Source organism: Neoarius graeffei, chromosome 19 (genome assembly GCF_027579695.1).
Source record: "Neoarius graeffei isolate fNeoGra1 chromosome 19, fNeoGra1.pri, whole genome shotgun sequence".
NCBI lineage: Eukaryota > Metazoa > Chordata > Actinopteri > Siluriformes > Ariidae > Neoarius > Neoarius graeffei.
Window position 1 is genome coordinate 8,273,548 of NC_083587.1, and position 13,953 is coordinate 8,287,500.

Sequence of the window (13,953 nt, forward strand, 5' to 3'; positions counted from 1 at the left end):
TTGGTTTAAGTCCGACAATACATTCCTCAAAAAGGGCGTAGAAGAGCAGATTAATCCATCAACGTGTAGCATTCAATTTATTCCGGACCATTAAAGACGCCGCCTTCCGTGTAGAATCATACGTCATCCTCGCCGCCATATTGGATAGGTCAAAGTGGAGAATAAAGATTAGCTGCGTTTAACTGTATCAACAGGTTTGCCATCCAAACGAGATCACATGGGATTACCTTTCACAGGTGAGACTGGAAAAATACTTTTCATTGTATTTGGTCATTATAATGTAATTTTACGAACAGATTTTCCTGACTTTGTGGCTAATATGAAGTCTCACGCATAATAGTTTATGCGCATGCGTCCTTACTACTTCTATTGTTCTGGTGTCTCCGAAGGGACCGTCTTACAGCGCCCCTAGAGGTGTGGCATGTGTATTGCATCGTTTTCAGCAAGCGTTGCGTTGCCATATGGACCTGATATTTTACTGATCGTTGCCTAAGGCTACATCCACACGACAACGGCAACGAGATGTTATTTAAAAATATATCGCGTCCAAATGGGCAACGATCAGTAAAATATCAGGTCCATATGGCAACGCAACGCTTGCTGAAAACGATGCAATACACATGCCACATCTCTAGGGGTGCTGTAAGACGGTCCCTTCGGAGACACCAGAACAACCCATACGAAAAAGAACAGTAAAGAACTTATAAGAGTTTACCACTGTCTTAGTAGTAAATCCTTATAAGGATTTATAAATATATATGCCATGTATGATTTACTCCTGAAAGTGGCCCATTTTGCATTTTCCTCATACAAATTTTTTATGAAAATCTAGTATGTATGAAGTGAACATTGTGCATGGTTTTTACAGATAATGTGTATGATGAATTACACCGTCTTTGTATGCTTCACGTAATGTTTGTAGTTTTAAATTATATTTTACAGTTTAAAATGTATATGCCTTTTATATGTAAATCCAACACAAACATATGTGGATTTACATATAAAAGGCATATACATTTTAAACTGTAAAATATAATTTAAAACTACAAACATTACGTGAAGCATACAAAGACGGTGTAATTCATCATACACATTATCTGTAAAAACCATGCACAATGTTCACTTCATACATACTAGATTTTCATAAAAAATTTGTATGAGGAAAATGCAAAATGGGCCACTTTCAGGAGTAAATCATACATGGCATATATATTTATTTATAAATCCTTATAAGGATTTATCCTTATATTTATAAGGATTTACTACTAAGACAGTGGTAAACTCTTAAGTTCTTTACTGTTCTTTTTCGTATGGGAATAGAAGAATTAAGGACGCATGCGCATAAACTGTTATGCGCGAGACTTCATATTAGCCACAAAGTCAGGAAAATCTGTTCGTAAAATTACATTATAATGACCAAATACAATGAAAAGTATTTTTCCAGTTTCACCTGTGAAAGGTAATCCCATGTGATCTCGTTTGGACGGTAAACCTGTTGGTACAGTTAAACGCAGCTAATCTTTATTCTCCGCTTTGACCTTTCCAATATGGCGGCGAGGATGACGTACGCGGAAGGCGGCGTCTTTAATGGTCTGGAATAAATTGAATACTACACGTTGATGGATTAATTTGTTGTTTCTCACCTGTGAAAGGTAATCCCATGTGATCTCGTTTGGACGGTAAACCTGTTGGTATAGTTAAACGCAGCTAATCTTTATTCTCCGCTTTGACCTTTCCAATATGGCGGCGAGGATGACGTACGCGGAAGGCGGCGTCTTTAATGGTCCGGAATAAATTGAATGATACACGTTGATGGATTAATTTGCTTTTTTGAGGAATGTATTCTAGGACTTAAACCATCATCTGAAGAGGTGAGATCGCTCTTTTTTTCCCCTAGTTTTGCTGGTGGGATTGACTCTGCCCTAAGGGCTATTCTCTCTCTCTCTCTCTCTCTCTCTCTCTCTCTCTCTCACTTTGCACCATTACACAATAAATATTCACAGTGAAAATATTTTGTAAGCGCGTTTCATGAACCAAGTTATAGGATTTGTTGACAACTCGCATCGCATCGCAATGAGATCATTGGCACTACTGGTGTTAAGAATCAGACCATTTCATAAATGAATATTTTGCTGTAGAGCTGCAGTGTTTGTACAATTGCATGTTTTTGCTTCACTATTACTGTCACTATTCTGCTTCTTGCATTACTACTGTGAACTAACACTGAACATAATAATAATATCCAAGCTCGTGTTTCACTCTCACTAGTGCTCTGTAAGGCTTTTTCCTGGTGATATTCGTTACACTTCTACCCGGCGTGAAGCACTCACAGTCATGTGGTTGTGACGTCATCGTAAACAAATCCGTTTTACTCATCCAGACGACTTCGCAACGGCAACGTTGCCAGATCTTTCCACTCTGGAACCCGTTCTCAAAAAGATTGCGTTTTGGGCACCCAAAACGCCGGTGCCGTGTGGATGCCAGGCCTAAACGATAAGCAATTGTATCGGAGTCACCTGAATCCGTTGCCGTGTGGACAGGGCCTAAGAGCTTGAGTTTATTTTTTGCGTTTTCTCAAAACATTGTAACAGACACTGAATAAATGTCATGAATGTGAATGGAAAAAGTCAATCTCCGTGCTTTTTATGCCAGCTTTTGTTTTCAGGCAATTTGGGATGAAATGTGTGGTAATAATCGAAATTTGCACACACAACGAATTTTGCTACAGAGCCGAGCATTTTGGGTACAGCAGTAGCTCCCCCCCCCCACCTTTAAATAGACTCCAATGGTTCACTAATACAATAATTCCTAAAATGGCATTAAGTCTTTAAGTCTGCAAACTATTATGAACATTTCAATTACTAAAACATACTAGAATTCAATATTAATTACAAAAACAGTCAGGCAAACATTCATGCATTCCTTTTAAGCAAGTCAAAATGCGGGAAACTATACCAAGCCAAAGCCACTGTCGACAGACTCAACACAAACCATCAGATCAGATTTAAGGCCAGAATAGCTACAGTAATGATCTGGAATCCGTAGACGCTCGTAGCATGTGCTGGCAGTTAGTAGGTGGTTTCGCCCCCTGGACTTCACTATCTCTATGTTGAGCGTGCTCGGTGGTACCTCCCAGCCAGTCCAGAACTTCACAAGCTTGGACAGAATTCCAGAGGTTGCTAAGACAAAGAAAAGTTTATTTTATCCCATGTATGAGGGTCATTACCGCTTTTAGTAGCACAAGTCAGGTGGTGCAATTACAGCTAATGCCACTATTACATGGATTAAATTATTATTTTTGATGGATTGTATTAAATGTATGCATTCCATGTAAATGAAACATTTTGTACAATTAATTGATTTATTTCACACAAAATGACATTAACAGTTCAAAAACTAAGACACCAAACACTTTGGTGGTCAGGAGTGCTGCTTCACTATTAAGCAGGTGCTCTTTGGATCAAGGAGAACAGTCATTTAGAAGCTTGGTCAAATTTAACCCCAGTAGGTGCTGCGGTGTAAGTTCGGCTAACGCGTTGCGAACAAGTCTTCTTCAGAGCCAGGCCCACCACAATAAAGCCTTTTTAATCTAGCAGTGTGCCTTTGGAAATCCTTGGCAAGACTTACACCGCAGCACCTACTGGAGTTGTTTGACCAAGCTTCTGAAAGACATTAATGGTTGTTGCGACACCCTGACAAAAATGCCAATGACCTATGTGCATTTGTGTGCAGACATGTTTGTATAGATAGCATACAGTCACTTGGATTTACATCATTGTAACCACAGAGAAAGATTCTTGTTTTCAAAACCCAAAACTAAATTACTTAGATTACAACTACAGTGGCAACAATAACAATATTGTGAATACTAAACATTTTAAAAAGATGCATTTTAAAAAGGCCAAAAGACATGCAAAGATATTTAAATATTTAAAAAAATACAATTCTGTGAGTTTCCATGGTAAAGGGGTGCAATCACAAACTTTTGAGCTGCACTGTATGTTGAAATAACTTACCGTTTTCAATGAAGGTGCGAAAGTAACCTGTGATGGCACTGACGGTGCCAGTTGGAACGTCATCATCAGAGTCATCACTGTTGGCTTCTTTGGCATGGGGCCATCTGATGCATTGAAGAATGACCTGAGAGCATTAAAAAACACATTATTCCATATCATTTTTGAGATGTACTTCCAGTAAGCTCTAACACAATTGGTATAAAAGGTACTTGTCAACACACTTCTGGAGTTAGCTGGACCTCAGCCTCCCGTGGAAAGAAAAGGGGAACAACATCTTGGCGAGTGGCTAGAAGTGGCCAAACACCTGTGTCCTTCAATCCCTTTCTTATTTGTTTAATCTGGGCATGTGCTCTGCCAAGTACCTGTGAAAATGGAGTATAACGTGTATATCAAAATATAAAGTTGTGGTAGAAATGTGATCAGGTGCCTGGACCGCTTCATTTTACGATTAGATTTATTGCTACATTCTTACAACATAAAAAGGTACAGGAACTTGAGACTTGGTTGGAAAAACACTCTGCAATGGAACAGTGACCCAAAGCTAAACACATAAACTTGTCTAGTCAGCTAACGTGTTGGTCAAGTCAAAATATGGACTTTTTGACTTATCACAATCTTTGAAGAACTACTACATCAATCATCCAGATACAAAACAGGAGCACATTACCGCATGAGAAAGAAGCTGCTGAAAGAGCAGCAATCTGTTGGTCTCATTGGTTAGAACTGGGCAGTACCAATTCAGGCAAAGTTCCCTTATTTGTGATGACTCCTCCTCAGTCCATCGTTCTTTCATAACCTAGGGATGAAGGCTCATAAACAGGTTTTGAACACGAAACATAAGATTATGGTATGATGGGCTACAACTTTTTCACTCACCAGACTGATGGTTTCCCGGTGTTCTACATCAGAACAGTCTTCCATACAGAGTTTTGATGCAGCCATTTCCTTTGTGGAATATATCAAGGCATCCACCACTGCTGGACTAAGTCCTGACAGTGTAGGACCGCCATGTATCACAGAATGACCAATCATCCTTCCAGCCATCACAAGCAAGTCACTTTCAAGGAGGGATGTAGATAAGACGGGCACGAGGTGGCCAGTTTGTCCTTCAAGCAATGTAGTCAAGGCTGCATTTCCTAGGAAGCACAAATCAACTCAATGTATGGTCAACTCAACGATTTCTGATGTGCCAATGTTCACCAGGGATGTGAGGGAATTGATAAACAGTACATCTATTACAGTGGTAAGACATCCACATACGTGACAATTGGGTTACACTTCAGTGGTATCATCATGTGGCCGATTTACAAAAGTACAAACCTAAGTTCAGCTTAAATCCATGTTTCAGCTTGGAAATGGCTGATGACAGAATGTGTCTTGTGACCCCCACACCAACGGCTGCATCCCCTAGAATGAAACATTATTCACAGTGTGGGCATAGATTAATTGAATTTCAGCTGTAAACTTTACTTCTCATTTCCTTTAGTTCCCAAGCAAGTGTGACAATTTCAGACTATTGTGAATATCATTGTGAATATCAATATTCTGTTAAGTTGTTACCTCTGTCAATGTATACCTATAATACAGCAGTGGAATGGTGCTGCCCATTGGCTTTTGGCACGATCAGTTTTGTAAAAAGAAATGAGGGCGATGTCCCGATCTTCATCATCCTCCGTTGCATTCAGGGTAAGCATCAGAGGTGGCTGATTCACCCCTCCTTGCCTCAGCTCTTCTGCATAGCTTTCTGCGGGGTGTCTGCTGTTTTCCATGACATCAATGAAGCGAAAATGGAATTTGAGCAATTATAATGACAGTGATCATGTAATATACCATGCCAAGCACATTTTCATGTGTGAACTTTTTTGTTACCTGTTTCAACTGGTACTAGTGGAGATCTGTCCACAACATATCCAGATGATGTACCTGGCGCATCTATATCTGGTTGCAAAGGCCATGAAGGACCTGGGCCATTCACGTTCTCCTTTACAGGCTCTCTGTATGCCCTTTCATCAACTGAACATTAAAAAACATCTAAGGCATGCTCACAAATAGCTTTCACAATCAAGCAGAGTTGTAATATTTTTAGTTCAGGTAAAGGTAAATGTCATTAAACAGATATAGTTTTTACTTTACACATGGAAATATTTCATAATAAAGTTATATTTACCTTTCTGCACACTCACTGCCATGGTTAGCCAGCACAGATATAGAGGATTTCGGCCTACGTCATTGTTTCCATAGCGACAATATTTATGCCGCCATTTTGACGGCCACAAATATGGCAACTACCGGTAGCGATACACTGTTGATCATGACGAAGTCTCATTGTCGAGTATTTTATCTGGCCTAGATGACACGAGTAAGAAGCGATATCACCAGAAAATCAATGATGCTGGTGTACGTGATCTGTACACGTTACCAGGCTATCTTTTTCTGGCTTTGCAGCGCGGGTGAACTTCCTGACCTGCAGTCAGGCGTGTGGGAAATACCAGGGAAAAAACATAAAAGAAAAAGGAGCGAGATGCAGAAAACACCTTCACTATCCAGCGACGTAGGGCATTTACAGGGCGAGCAGAGGGAGAGGTATTTGCAAAAATTGAGGTTAGCAGGCTTAGAGAACGACGTTTACCTGCTTCCACCAGGATTGTTCACTGACGTACGGAAGTACACGAAGCCCTCGTCTTTACCTGACTTCGGCCCACATGATCTGTATACCTATGTCGTTAAAAACCAGGCTGGGTAACATGCCTACATCAGCGGGTCATCCCTGGAGCCGGTAGTCACCATCTTATTACAGCTAAGGTTTGTTCACATTGTCATTTACTTTTGGTCCTCAGGATAAACAAAATGTTATTAAATGTCATTGAAATAACTTCTTAGTCTGTTGAGACATGGCCCGTTATAAATTTGCTGTTACCAGGCAATGACCAAGAACTGTATTATTAGGGTCGGTGTAGTTGTAGCAGTGCACTAGCAGCTAGCTGTTAGCACTAGCTAATGTCAACAACATAGTAGCTGGTATGCTACTGTAGCAATGTTTACGTTCAGTCATTTGGATGACTGTTAAAACCTTTCAGCCTCAAGTTTTTCCTTTACTGTATTTACTAGTTTACTGAGCTAGCACGCTCAGGCAGGCTGGGAGCTAGCGCGCTCACTCCCAGCCTGCCCGAGCTAGCGCGCTCGCTCCGTAAACTAGTAAATACAGTAAAGGAAAAACTTGAGACTGAAAGGTTTTAACAGTCATCCAAATGACTGAACGTAAACATTGCTACAGTAACATACCAGCTACTATGTTGTTGACATTAGCTAGCTTGACCTTCAAAATGGCGGACACCGGGGCGTCACGTGACCTGTGATGTCACATCGAAATCCTCTATAGGGAATTCTTTTTGGCAAACTGGACACACCTACACAGAACACAGCATCAGAAGAAAACCCATAAACTTAGACGTGCACATCAGTAACTAATTTGCCTCAAGTAAAATGGTTCAAATGAGGGTACATTTACCCCTTGTTCCTCTGTATCATCTTCTATGACCACCTCATCATCTTGCACCTGTAGTTTTAATTTAGTAATTGGTTAATTAATATAGCAGTCATACAATTATACTACTTCTATTAATGATTTACAATAGATATGCTCACTCACATTTACTGTTGGCTGGCAGTTTGCAGCATGGAGTGCCAACATTTGAAGAGGCATGGTGGCATTGCAAGTTAGACAGAGCACTTGTGGCATCCTCTCAAATTCAGCTGAATCATAGGGCAGCGGTTCCATGTCCAACTCCTCTTGCAAGGGAACCAGGAAAAGGTGATTTTTCCCATTGTTGGTTACAGCACAGAGCTGCTGTCCTGAGTAACCCTCTGTGTCCATGGGAACAGCTGAGAGCTTCCTTTGGCCACAGCCACCTATGCCATACCATAAAATGAATCCAGTAATATTACAGGTCATTGTGGGATTACCTTTTAACACCCTAAGTTAATCGACCTAGGAAAGATAGCAAAATGACACACCTGCTGCTTTGAAAAACATCCATCTTCCTTCAAGAGGGCGGAATTTCTTGAACTCATTTTCTATCTGCGTCACAATCTAGGCATAGCCAAATCAAAATGAAGTTAGTTTCATATACATACAGGGATTACATTGAGCCTGGGCTGAGCCTTGGCACATAAGCTGCATTATGACATGAAAAACAAAACAGTGTTAAAGAATTATCAAAGCAATGCATTTTGTGTAGACCACCTGGTTTTCCTGATAGCAAGGCAACTTATTATTAAAACAGTTGCGATCAGAGCCCTCCACATAGCCAATTCCATACATAAACTAAAATAACATACATCAGCATGTTTGCAGTCCTCTGTTAACGTCACCAGTCTTCTTCCTAGCCCTGCATGGACTAACTCCAATTCTTTGGAGGATTTTGGAGTGTGAGTGGTGGGTCCAGGCAGGGCAAAAATCGTCAGGTTAATGGTCTTAGCTGGACTAGACCTTACAGAAGTAGAGAACCTGCCTTTCCTCCTCTTTGGCTCATGTTTTGTCTGGAACATATTTGGAAACTGCCTACAAAGGGGTCAAAAATAAAAGAAAGAAAAGGCCAATATTATAAAAATGGAAAACTAACATAGTTTTCTTTCATCTTATTGATCTATATCTATTGCTGTATTTTTCAATCCATCCTAGTGCAGGCCCCCAACATATTGGGCTTTATTTAGCCCATATCCAATGCTGGTCTCAGCTCATATTTGCACTGCCTTAACCTCTTTTTACCCTTTACCATACACACAATTATTAATTCTATTATTTAGTTTGTTACTTAGTAATTATCATCTTTAATTCATATCTTTATCTTATATTATATGTAATGTACCTTTTTAAAGCCTGATTCACTATAGTGACGGAAGGGGTGGAGACTGGCGTGGCAGGTGTGTGAGTAGTGGCAGCGGCATTTGGTCTGGTAGTAACACTGGCAGCCTTTGACAAAGCATCTAGCAATGTTCGTGCCATCATCTCTACTGTTTCCTGCAAAATGTACATTCCCATTAAACCATGTCACCCACTTAGTTCATTAACGTAATAATTACACTTTTGGATAAAAAATGCACATAAGAATATGCAAAATAACTCAATTACATTTATGTCCTTTGACTTATTCAAAATGCGTCTTATAATCAAGTCAATACCCACTCTCTTTAAAATGTGCATCACCCCACCTAGTCACCTTGTCAGGTCTCCCCTGTCAGATCCTTATTTCATCTACCAAATACAGTAGCGACAGTGAGAAATTATTAGCTAAGTAGATAACCCCTGTCAGATTAGCTTCTGTTGCAAAACCGTGCATTCCCTCTTGATCTCTAGCACAGAACGGAGCAAAAACAAACTTGTATAAAATTAATTCTGGCATTTACACCCCAAGCACACCTAAATTTAGTGTTGTGGTCTCCTTAATATGCTATCCCTGAAGGATTACCACTGATATTTTGAAGTTCTGCCTAGCTAGCAACAACCTAAAGTTTACATGCTAGTTTGAAAACCGCAAATGCTTGAAACTCCAAGGTGCCGCAAACCAGAAGAGATAAAATCGCCGATATTCTGTTTGTATTAAGTGGTGATTTTGGTTTTGATTGCAATTGATGGTTTGCTAACTCACTGACAGATGAAGGAATTTCACACAATTTCACATACTTTTGAAGGTATGCCTTCGGCAGAAGGCACTTGTCCAGCCATGATCAAATTTGAAAAAGAACGGAGAGGGACACTTGTGAGCTGATATACGGCTCTGAGCTGAGCCAGACAACACTGCCACCTACTGGAGGGGGAAGGGCTGCAAGCCTCTGGCGTCTGGGTTGAGACCTTTGCGTGTGCGGATCGGATTGGAAAAGTGCGAAATGAATGTCTCAAAATTACGCAAGCGGCCGCAAGGATTCATCTGCACGTTGGGTGATCTGCAAATGCACATTCAACACTTCACACAAAGAACATAGGAGTCACAAACGAAATTTCAGTACAGATGCACATGCAAAACCTGATACATGTCTACAAAATTGGTATGATTTATTTTACAAGTTTCCAAACATTTGAATAAATCAGTACACTTTTATGCAAATCCCAATTTACAAGTCACGAATTTTGTACTTGCGTTTGCATATTATATCATTCGCGTGGATCACGGTGTCTGCGAGTACGGATAATAAAGAAACAAAAATCTCTCCATAGAGAGAGAGAGAGACAGAGAGAGAGACAGAGAGAGAGAGAGAGAGACCACCGTCCTCGACCCCTGTTACAAAAAAGTGGCGTTTAACGACAACAGAGCACTCGATGAAGCTCTTCAAAGAATAACCACAGCAGCTGCAAGAATTGGCCAGTCACTACAAGGGGGCCAAGAGGGAGAAGAAGCAGCAGAGGATGTGCCAGAGGAGCCAGCATGTGCTGTGTGGAGGTTTTTTGAAGAGTGGGCCAGTGGAGACACTGCAAGCAGGAATCCCATGGCAGATTCCATAATGGAAGTACGGTCCTATCTTGAGGAGCCCCTGTTACAGCGAAACGCAGACCCACTAAGCTGGTGGGAGACCAAGGCTGCACTCTATCCACGGCTTACACACGTGATGGCACGGAGGATGTGTATAGTGGCAACATCTGTCCCCTCAGAGAGGATCTTTTCAAAAGCAGGACAGATTATAACTGAGAGGAGAAATAGAATCAGCCCTTCAAAGCTGAGACACTTGGTTTTCCTCAATGCCAATCTCCACTAAAGACTTATTCTGGGAGTTTGTGCAGCCTTAATGTAAATAGTTTTTTGTTATTGACACTTCTTTGTAATTTTTACTTCTTTGTTCATTGTACTTTATACTTTTTATACTTATTTTATATACTTATTTAATATTTTATTTAATAAAATATTTTGTTCTGTGTTTGTTAAAATAATTTCCAACTTTGCTTCATAGTTTCTTAGGCCTGATTTATACTTCATAATTTATTTTGTGGCATTTTGTTCAAGGCCGAGTGTGAAATAAAGCCATAAAGGATAAACAGTTGATGTCTTCTGTGTATTTTATATTGGTAATATAACACAGTTTTGCATTATGTTTGTCTCATCATCTCATCATCTCTAGCCGCTTTATCCTGTTCTACAGGGTCGCAGGCAAGCTGGAGCCTATCCCAGCTGACTACGGGCGAAAGGCGGGGTACACCCTGGACAAGTCGCCAGGTCATCACAGGGCTGACACATAGACACAGACAACCATTCACACTCACATTCACACCTACGGTCAATTTAGAGTCACCAGTTAACCTAACCTGCATGTCTTTGGACTGTGGGGGAAACCGGAGCACCCGGAGGAAACCCACGCGGACACGAGGAGAACATGCAAACTCCACACAGAAGGGCCCTCGCCGGACCCGGGGTTTGAACCCAGGACCTTCTTGCTGTGAGGCGACAGCGCTAACCACTACACCACCGTGCCGCCCCATTATGTTTGTGAGAAAATAATTTATTAATTGGTAAGTAAGTTTTATTTCTATAGCTAGAACATTGTTACACTACTATACTTTACAAAGCTTTACAATGGCTACAAAAACTAAAAAATAAAATGGAAAACATCCTATTGATAAAATATAAATAATAATGTAATTAACTAGTTAATTGCAGCAATTAAATCAAAAATAAAATCTCAGGAGCCGTTTGGGAGCCGAAAGAGCCGGCTCCTTATAGTAAGAAGAGCCAAAAGAGCCGGCTCCCGAAAAAGAGCCGAAATTCCCATCACTAGTGAGGGAGAGAAAAGGGGGTGTGTCCCAGGTGCGACTGCACAGTATGGGAAGGAGGAGACAAAGAGGGTTTGAATGTGAACGCGGGAAAATGCGTCGTAAAGTTTGGAATAAATCAGGCCTTGGAATGTTATCTAAGGTGTGTCTATGTGTGTGTGTGTGTGTTGGGGGAGGGTGACAACCCACCTCGTGTTCTGAGACAAAGGAATTAACCATAGCAGCTAACCCACTAGCTTATAACATTACTAAGGCTATATCCACACGACAACGGCAACAAGATTTTTTTTTTTTTTTAAATATCGTGTCCACATGGGCAACAGATCAGTAAAATATCAGGTCCATATGGCAACACGCTTGCTGAAAACGATGCAATACACATGCCATACCACTACGTGTGCTGTAAGACGGTCCCATCGGAGACACCAGAACAATAGAAGAAGAAGTAGGACGCATGCGCATGTAACGGGTTTATTTTTTTCCACTTGCCATTGTGTGTAGTGGTGAGGAAATTCTGCGCTGGCCCTTTAAGAGTGCAGGTAGTTATGGGAACGAGGCGCTGGCTTCTTTCAGTTCGTTTTGGAAATGTAAGCGCCAGTGTGTGTGAACATTTTGAAAAGCAGTCTTATCCAATAAAAAAAAAGAAATTCAAGAAATGGTTCAGTTACTTGTTTATTTAAAAGAAAAGCTGTATACAAAAGTGAATGCAATGCAGTGGTTCATACAAAACAGTCTGTTGAAGGGTCTTCTGACCCTTTTCCCCTCTGCCTCCATTATAATCAGGTAACTGTTGCTTTGTGTGGAAGGCTGTACTTTCTGTTCATCAAAGCAGGTGTAAATTGTCTGTCTGGCAGGTCAGTCAGGTTAATGTGTAAACAATTTCAATTTCTGTTGTTACGAATGATGCGCGAGAGTGCTGCTTGTTCTAGTCATGTGTTTGTGACGTCATCGTAAACAAATCCGTTCTACTCATCCAGACGACTTCGCAACGGCGCCGTTGCCAGATTTTTCCACTCTGGAACCCGTTCTCAAAAGATTTCGTTTTGGGGCACCCAACACGCCAGTGCCGTGTGGACGCCAGGCCGAAACGATAAACAATTTTATCAGATTCACCTGAATCCGTTGCCGTGTGGACAGAGCCTAAATCGACTGAAATCTTGATGAGATCAAACTATGTGTAATAATGAAATTAAAGGATGTTAGAACAGATAGAGAAAGCATGCAACAGCCTATCTATTAACAAAATAACTGAGAGAACATAGAACAATAATCAATTCAACACTCTGAGTGTCTACAGTGTGCATAATTAAACAATTCCTGAGTTTAAATTCACACTACTTCATAAAGCTAATTCCTAAGACTAGTTTTGCCCAAAATGCTAGTCTTACTTCCAGTATCTTGCTGCTATGCAAGATTATAGAGATGTTCCGAACCTTCTGGAGTTCACAGAGGTGGTGGAGGCTTCCATGGAAGCGCAGAGAATTTCTTGGTCCGAACTTCAGCGTGCGTGAGGAAAAGTCTCTGATCAAACAATGTGCACAGCGATTAAGTCAGAAGGAATCCGGTCGCTTCTAACTTTTAATTAACTGCTTTGGGTGGCAGTCGTAACGTTACTTATAATGAGCAAATAAAAACCGGTTGTACTCAATCTGAGTGAAATAGCGCGATTTAAGTAGTTTTACCGTGGCCAGTGGTAGACGAAAAACGCGCTGAATTTCTTTCTTGCCAGGCAGAAGTCGTGATTTCGGACAGTCCGATGAGAGAATGTCTCTTTTTGTCTGTTACCACGTGGTTCACAGAGCCAAAGAGAGAGTGCCTCTTTATGTCTGTGTGACCCAAGTCACATCCGTGCCAAAGAGACCAAACAGGAAGTTTCCGGGTCACTTATAGAGTCATGGAGGAAGTGACGTAGGTCATTGCAGAAGTTAGTTGATGGGATTTGTAGTTCTTAGACGGACTGTGACTGTCCCTACAATGTAATATTGGATCATTTTCCTCAATAAATAAATGACCAAGTATAATATTTTTGTCTCATTTGTTTAACTGGGTTCTCTTTATCTACTTTTAGGACTTGTGTGAAAATCTGATGATGTTTTGGGTCATATTTATGCAGAAATATAGAAAATTCTAAAGAGTTTGTCTGTAGTATTTCTATTATTTATTATTTCTATTATTATT

The 13,953-nt window shown here is 40.7% G+C and overlaps 2 protein-coding genes across 4 annotated transcripts; both read right to left on the reverse strand.

The window, feature by feature from the left end:
• Nucleotides 1-2,551: 2,551 nt before the first annotated feature.
• LOC132867710 (G2/M phase-specific E3 ubiquitin-protein ligase-like) lies at nt 2,552-7,015 on the reverse strand. Of its 3 annotated transcripts, XM_060900720.1 has the most exons (9): nt 6,184-7,015; nt 5,886-6,029; nt 5,593-5,774; nt 5,337-5,423; nt 4,893-5,152; nt 4,684-4,812; nt 4,238-4,378; nt 4,017-4,140; nt 2,552-3,179 (listed from the first exon to the last, which is right to left on the reverse strand). In XM_060900720.1, exons 3-9 carry the CDS (start codon nt 5,708-5,710, stop codon nt 2,950-2,952), a joined length of 1,089 nt encoding a protein of 362 aa, XP_060756703.1. In that variant the 5' UTR covers nt 5,711-5,774; nt 5,886-6,029; nt 6,184-7,015; the 3' UTR covers nt 2,552-2,949. The 3 variants fall into 3 exon arrangements, with proteins under 3 accessions (XP_060756703.1, XP_060756702.1, XP_060756704.1); XM_060900719.1 differs by having other exon boundaries at nt 5,886-7,015; XM_060900721.1 differs by having other exon boundaries at nt 5,577-5,774; nt 5,886-7,015.
• Nucleotides 7,016-7,357: 342 nt separating this feature from the next.
• LOC132868100 (uncharacterized) lies at nt 7,358-9,243 on the reverse strand. Its single transcript, XM_060901053.1, has 7 exons — nt 9,202-9,243; nt 8,885-9,036; nt 8,355-8,577; nt 8,031-8,106; nt 7,666-7,925; nt 7,525-7,572; nt 7,358-7,423 (listed from the first exon to the last, which is right to left on the reverse strand). The coding sequence occupies exons 1-7, from the start codon at nt 9,217-9,219 to the stop codon at nt 7,358-7,360; spliced, it is 843 nt and encodes a 280-aa protein (XP_060757036.1). The 5' UTR covers nt 9,220-9,243.
• Between the last annotated feature and the right edge of the window lie 4,710 nt (nt 9,244-13,953).

Bases quoted from the DNA above. Each gene is read 5' to 3' on its own strand.
- LOC132867710 (XM_060900720.1), bottom strand. From the start codon at position 5,710: ATGCTTACCCTGAATGCAACGGAGGATGATGAAGATCGGGACATCGCC. The intron at 5,153-5,336 runs GTTTGTACTTTT...TGTGCTTCCTAG, and splicing joins TGGATTTAAGCTGAACTTAG to GAAATGCAGCCTTGACTACA. The intron at 4,379-4,683 runs GTAATGTGCTCC...CCATTTTCACAG, and splicing joins AGCAGCTTCTTTCTCATGCG to GTACTTGGCAGAGCACATGC.
- LOC132868100 (XM_060901053.1), bottom strand. The intron at 8,578-8,884 runs GTACATTACATA...ACCCCTTTGTAG, and splicing joins GTGAATCAGGCTTTAAAAAG to GCAGTTTCCAAATATGTTCC. The intron at 8,107-8,354 runs GTATGTTATTTT...GGCTATGCCTAG, and splicing joins AGGACTGCAAACATGCTGAT to ATTGTGACGCAGATAGAAAA.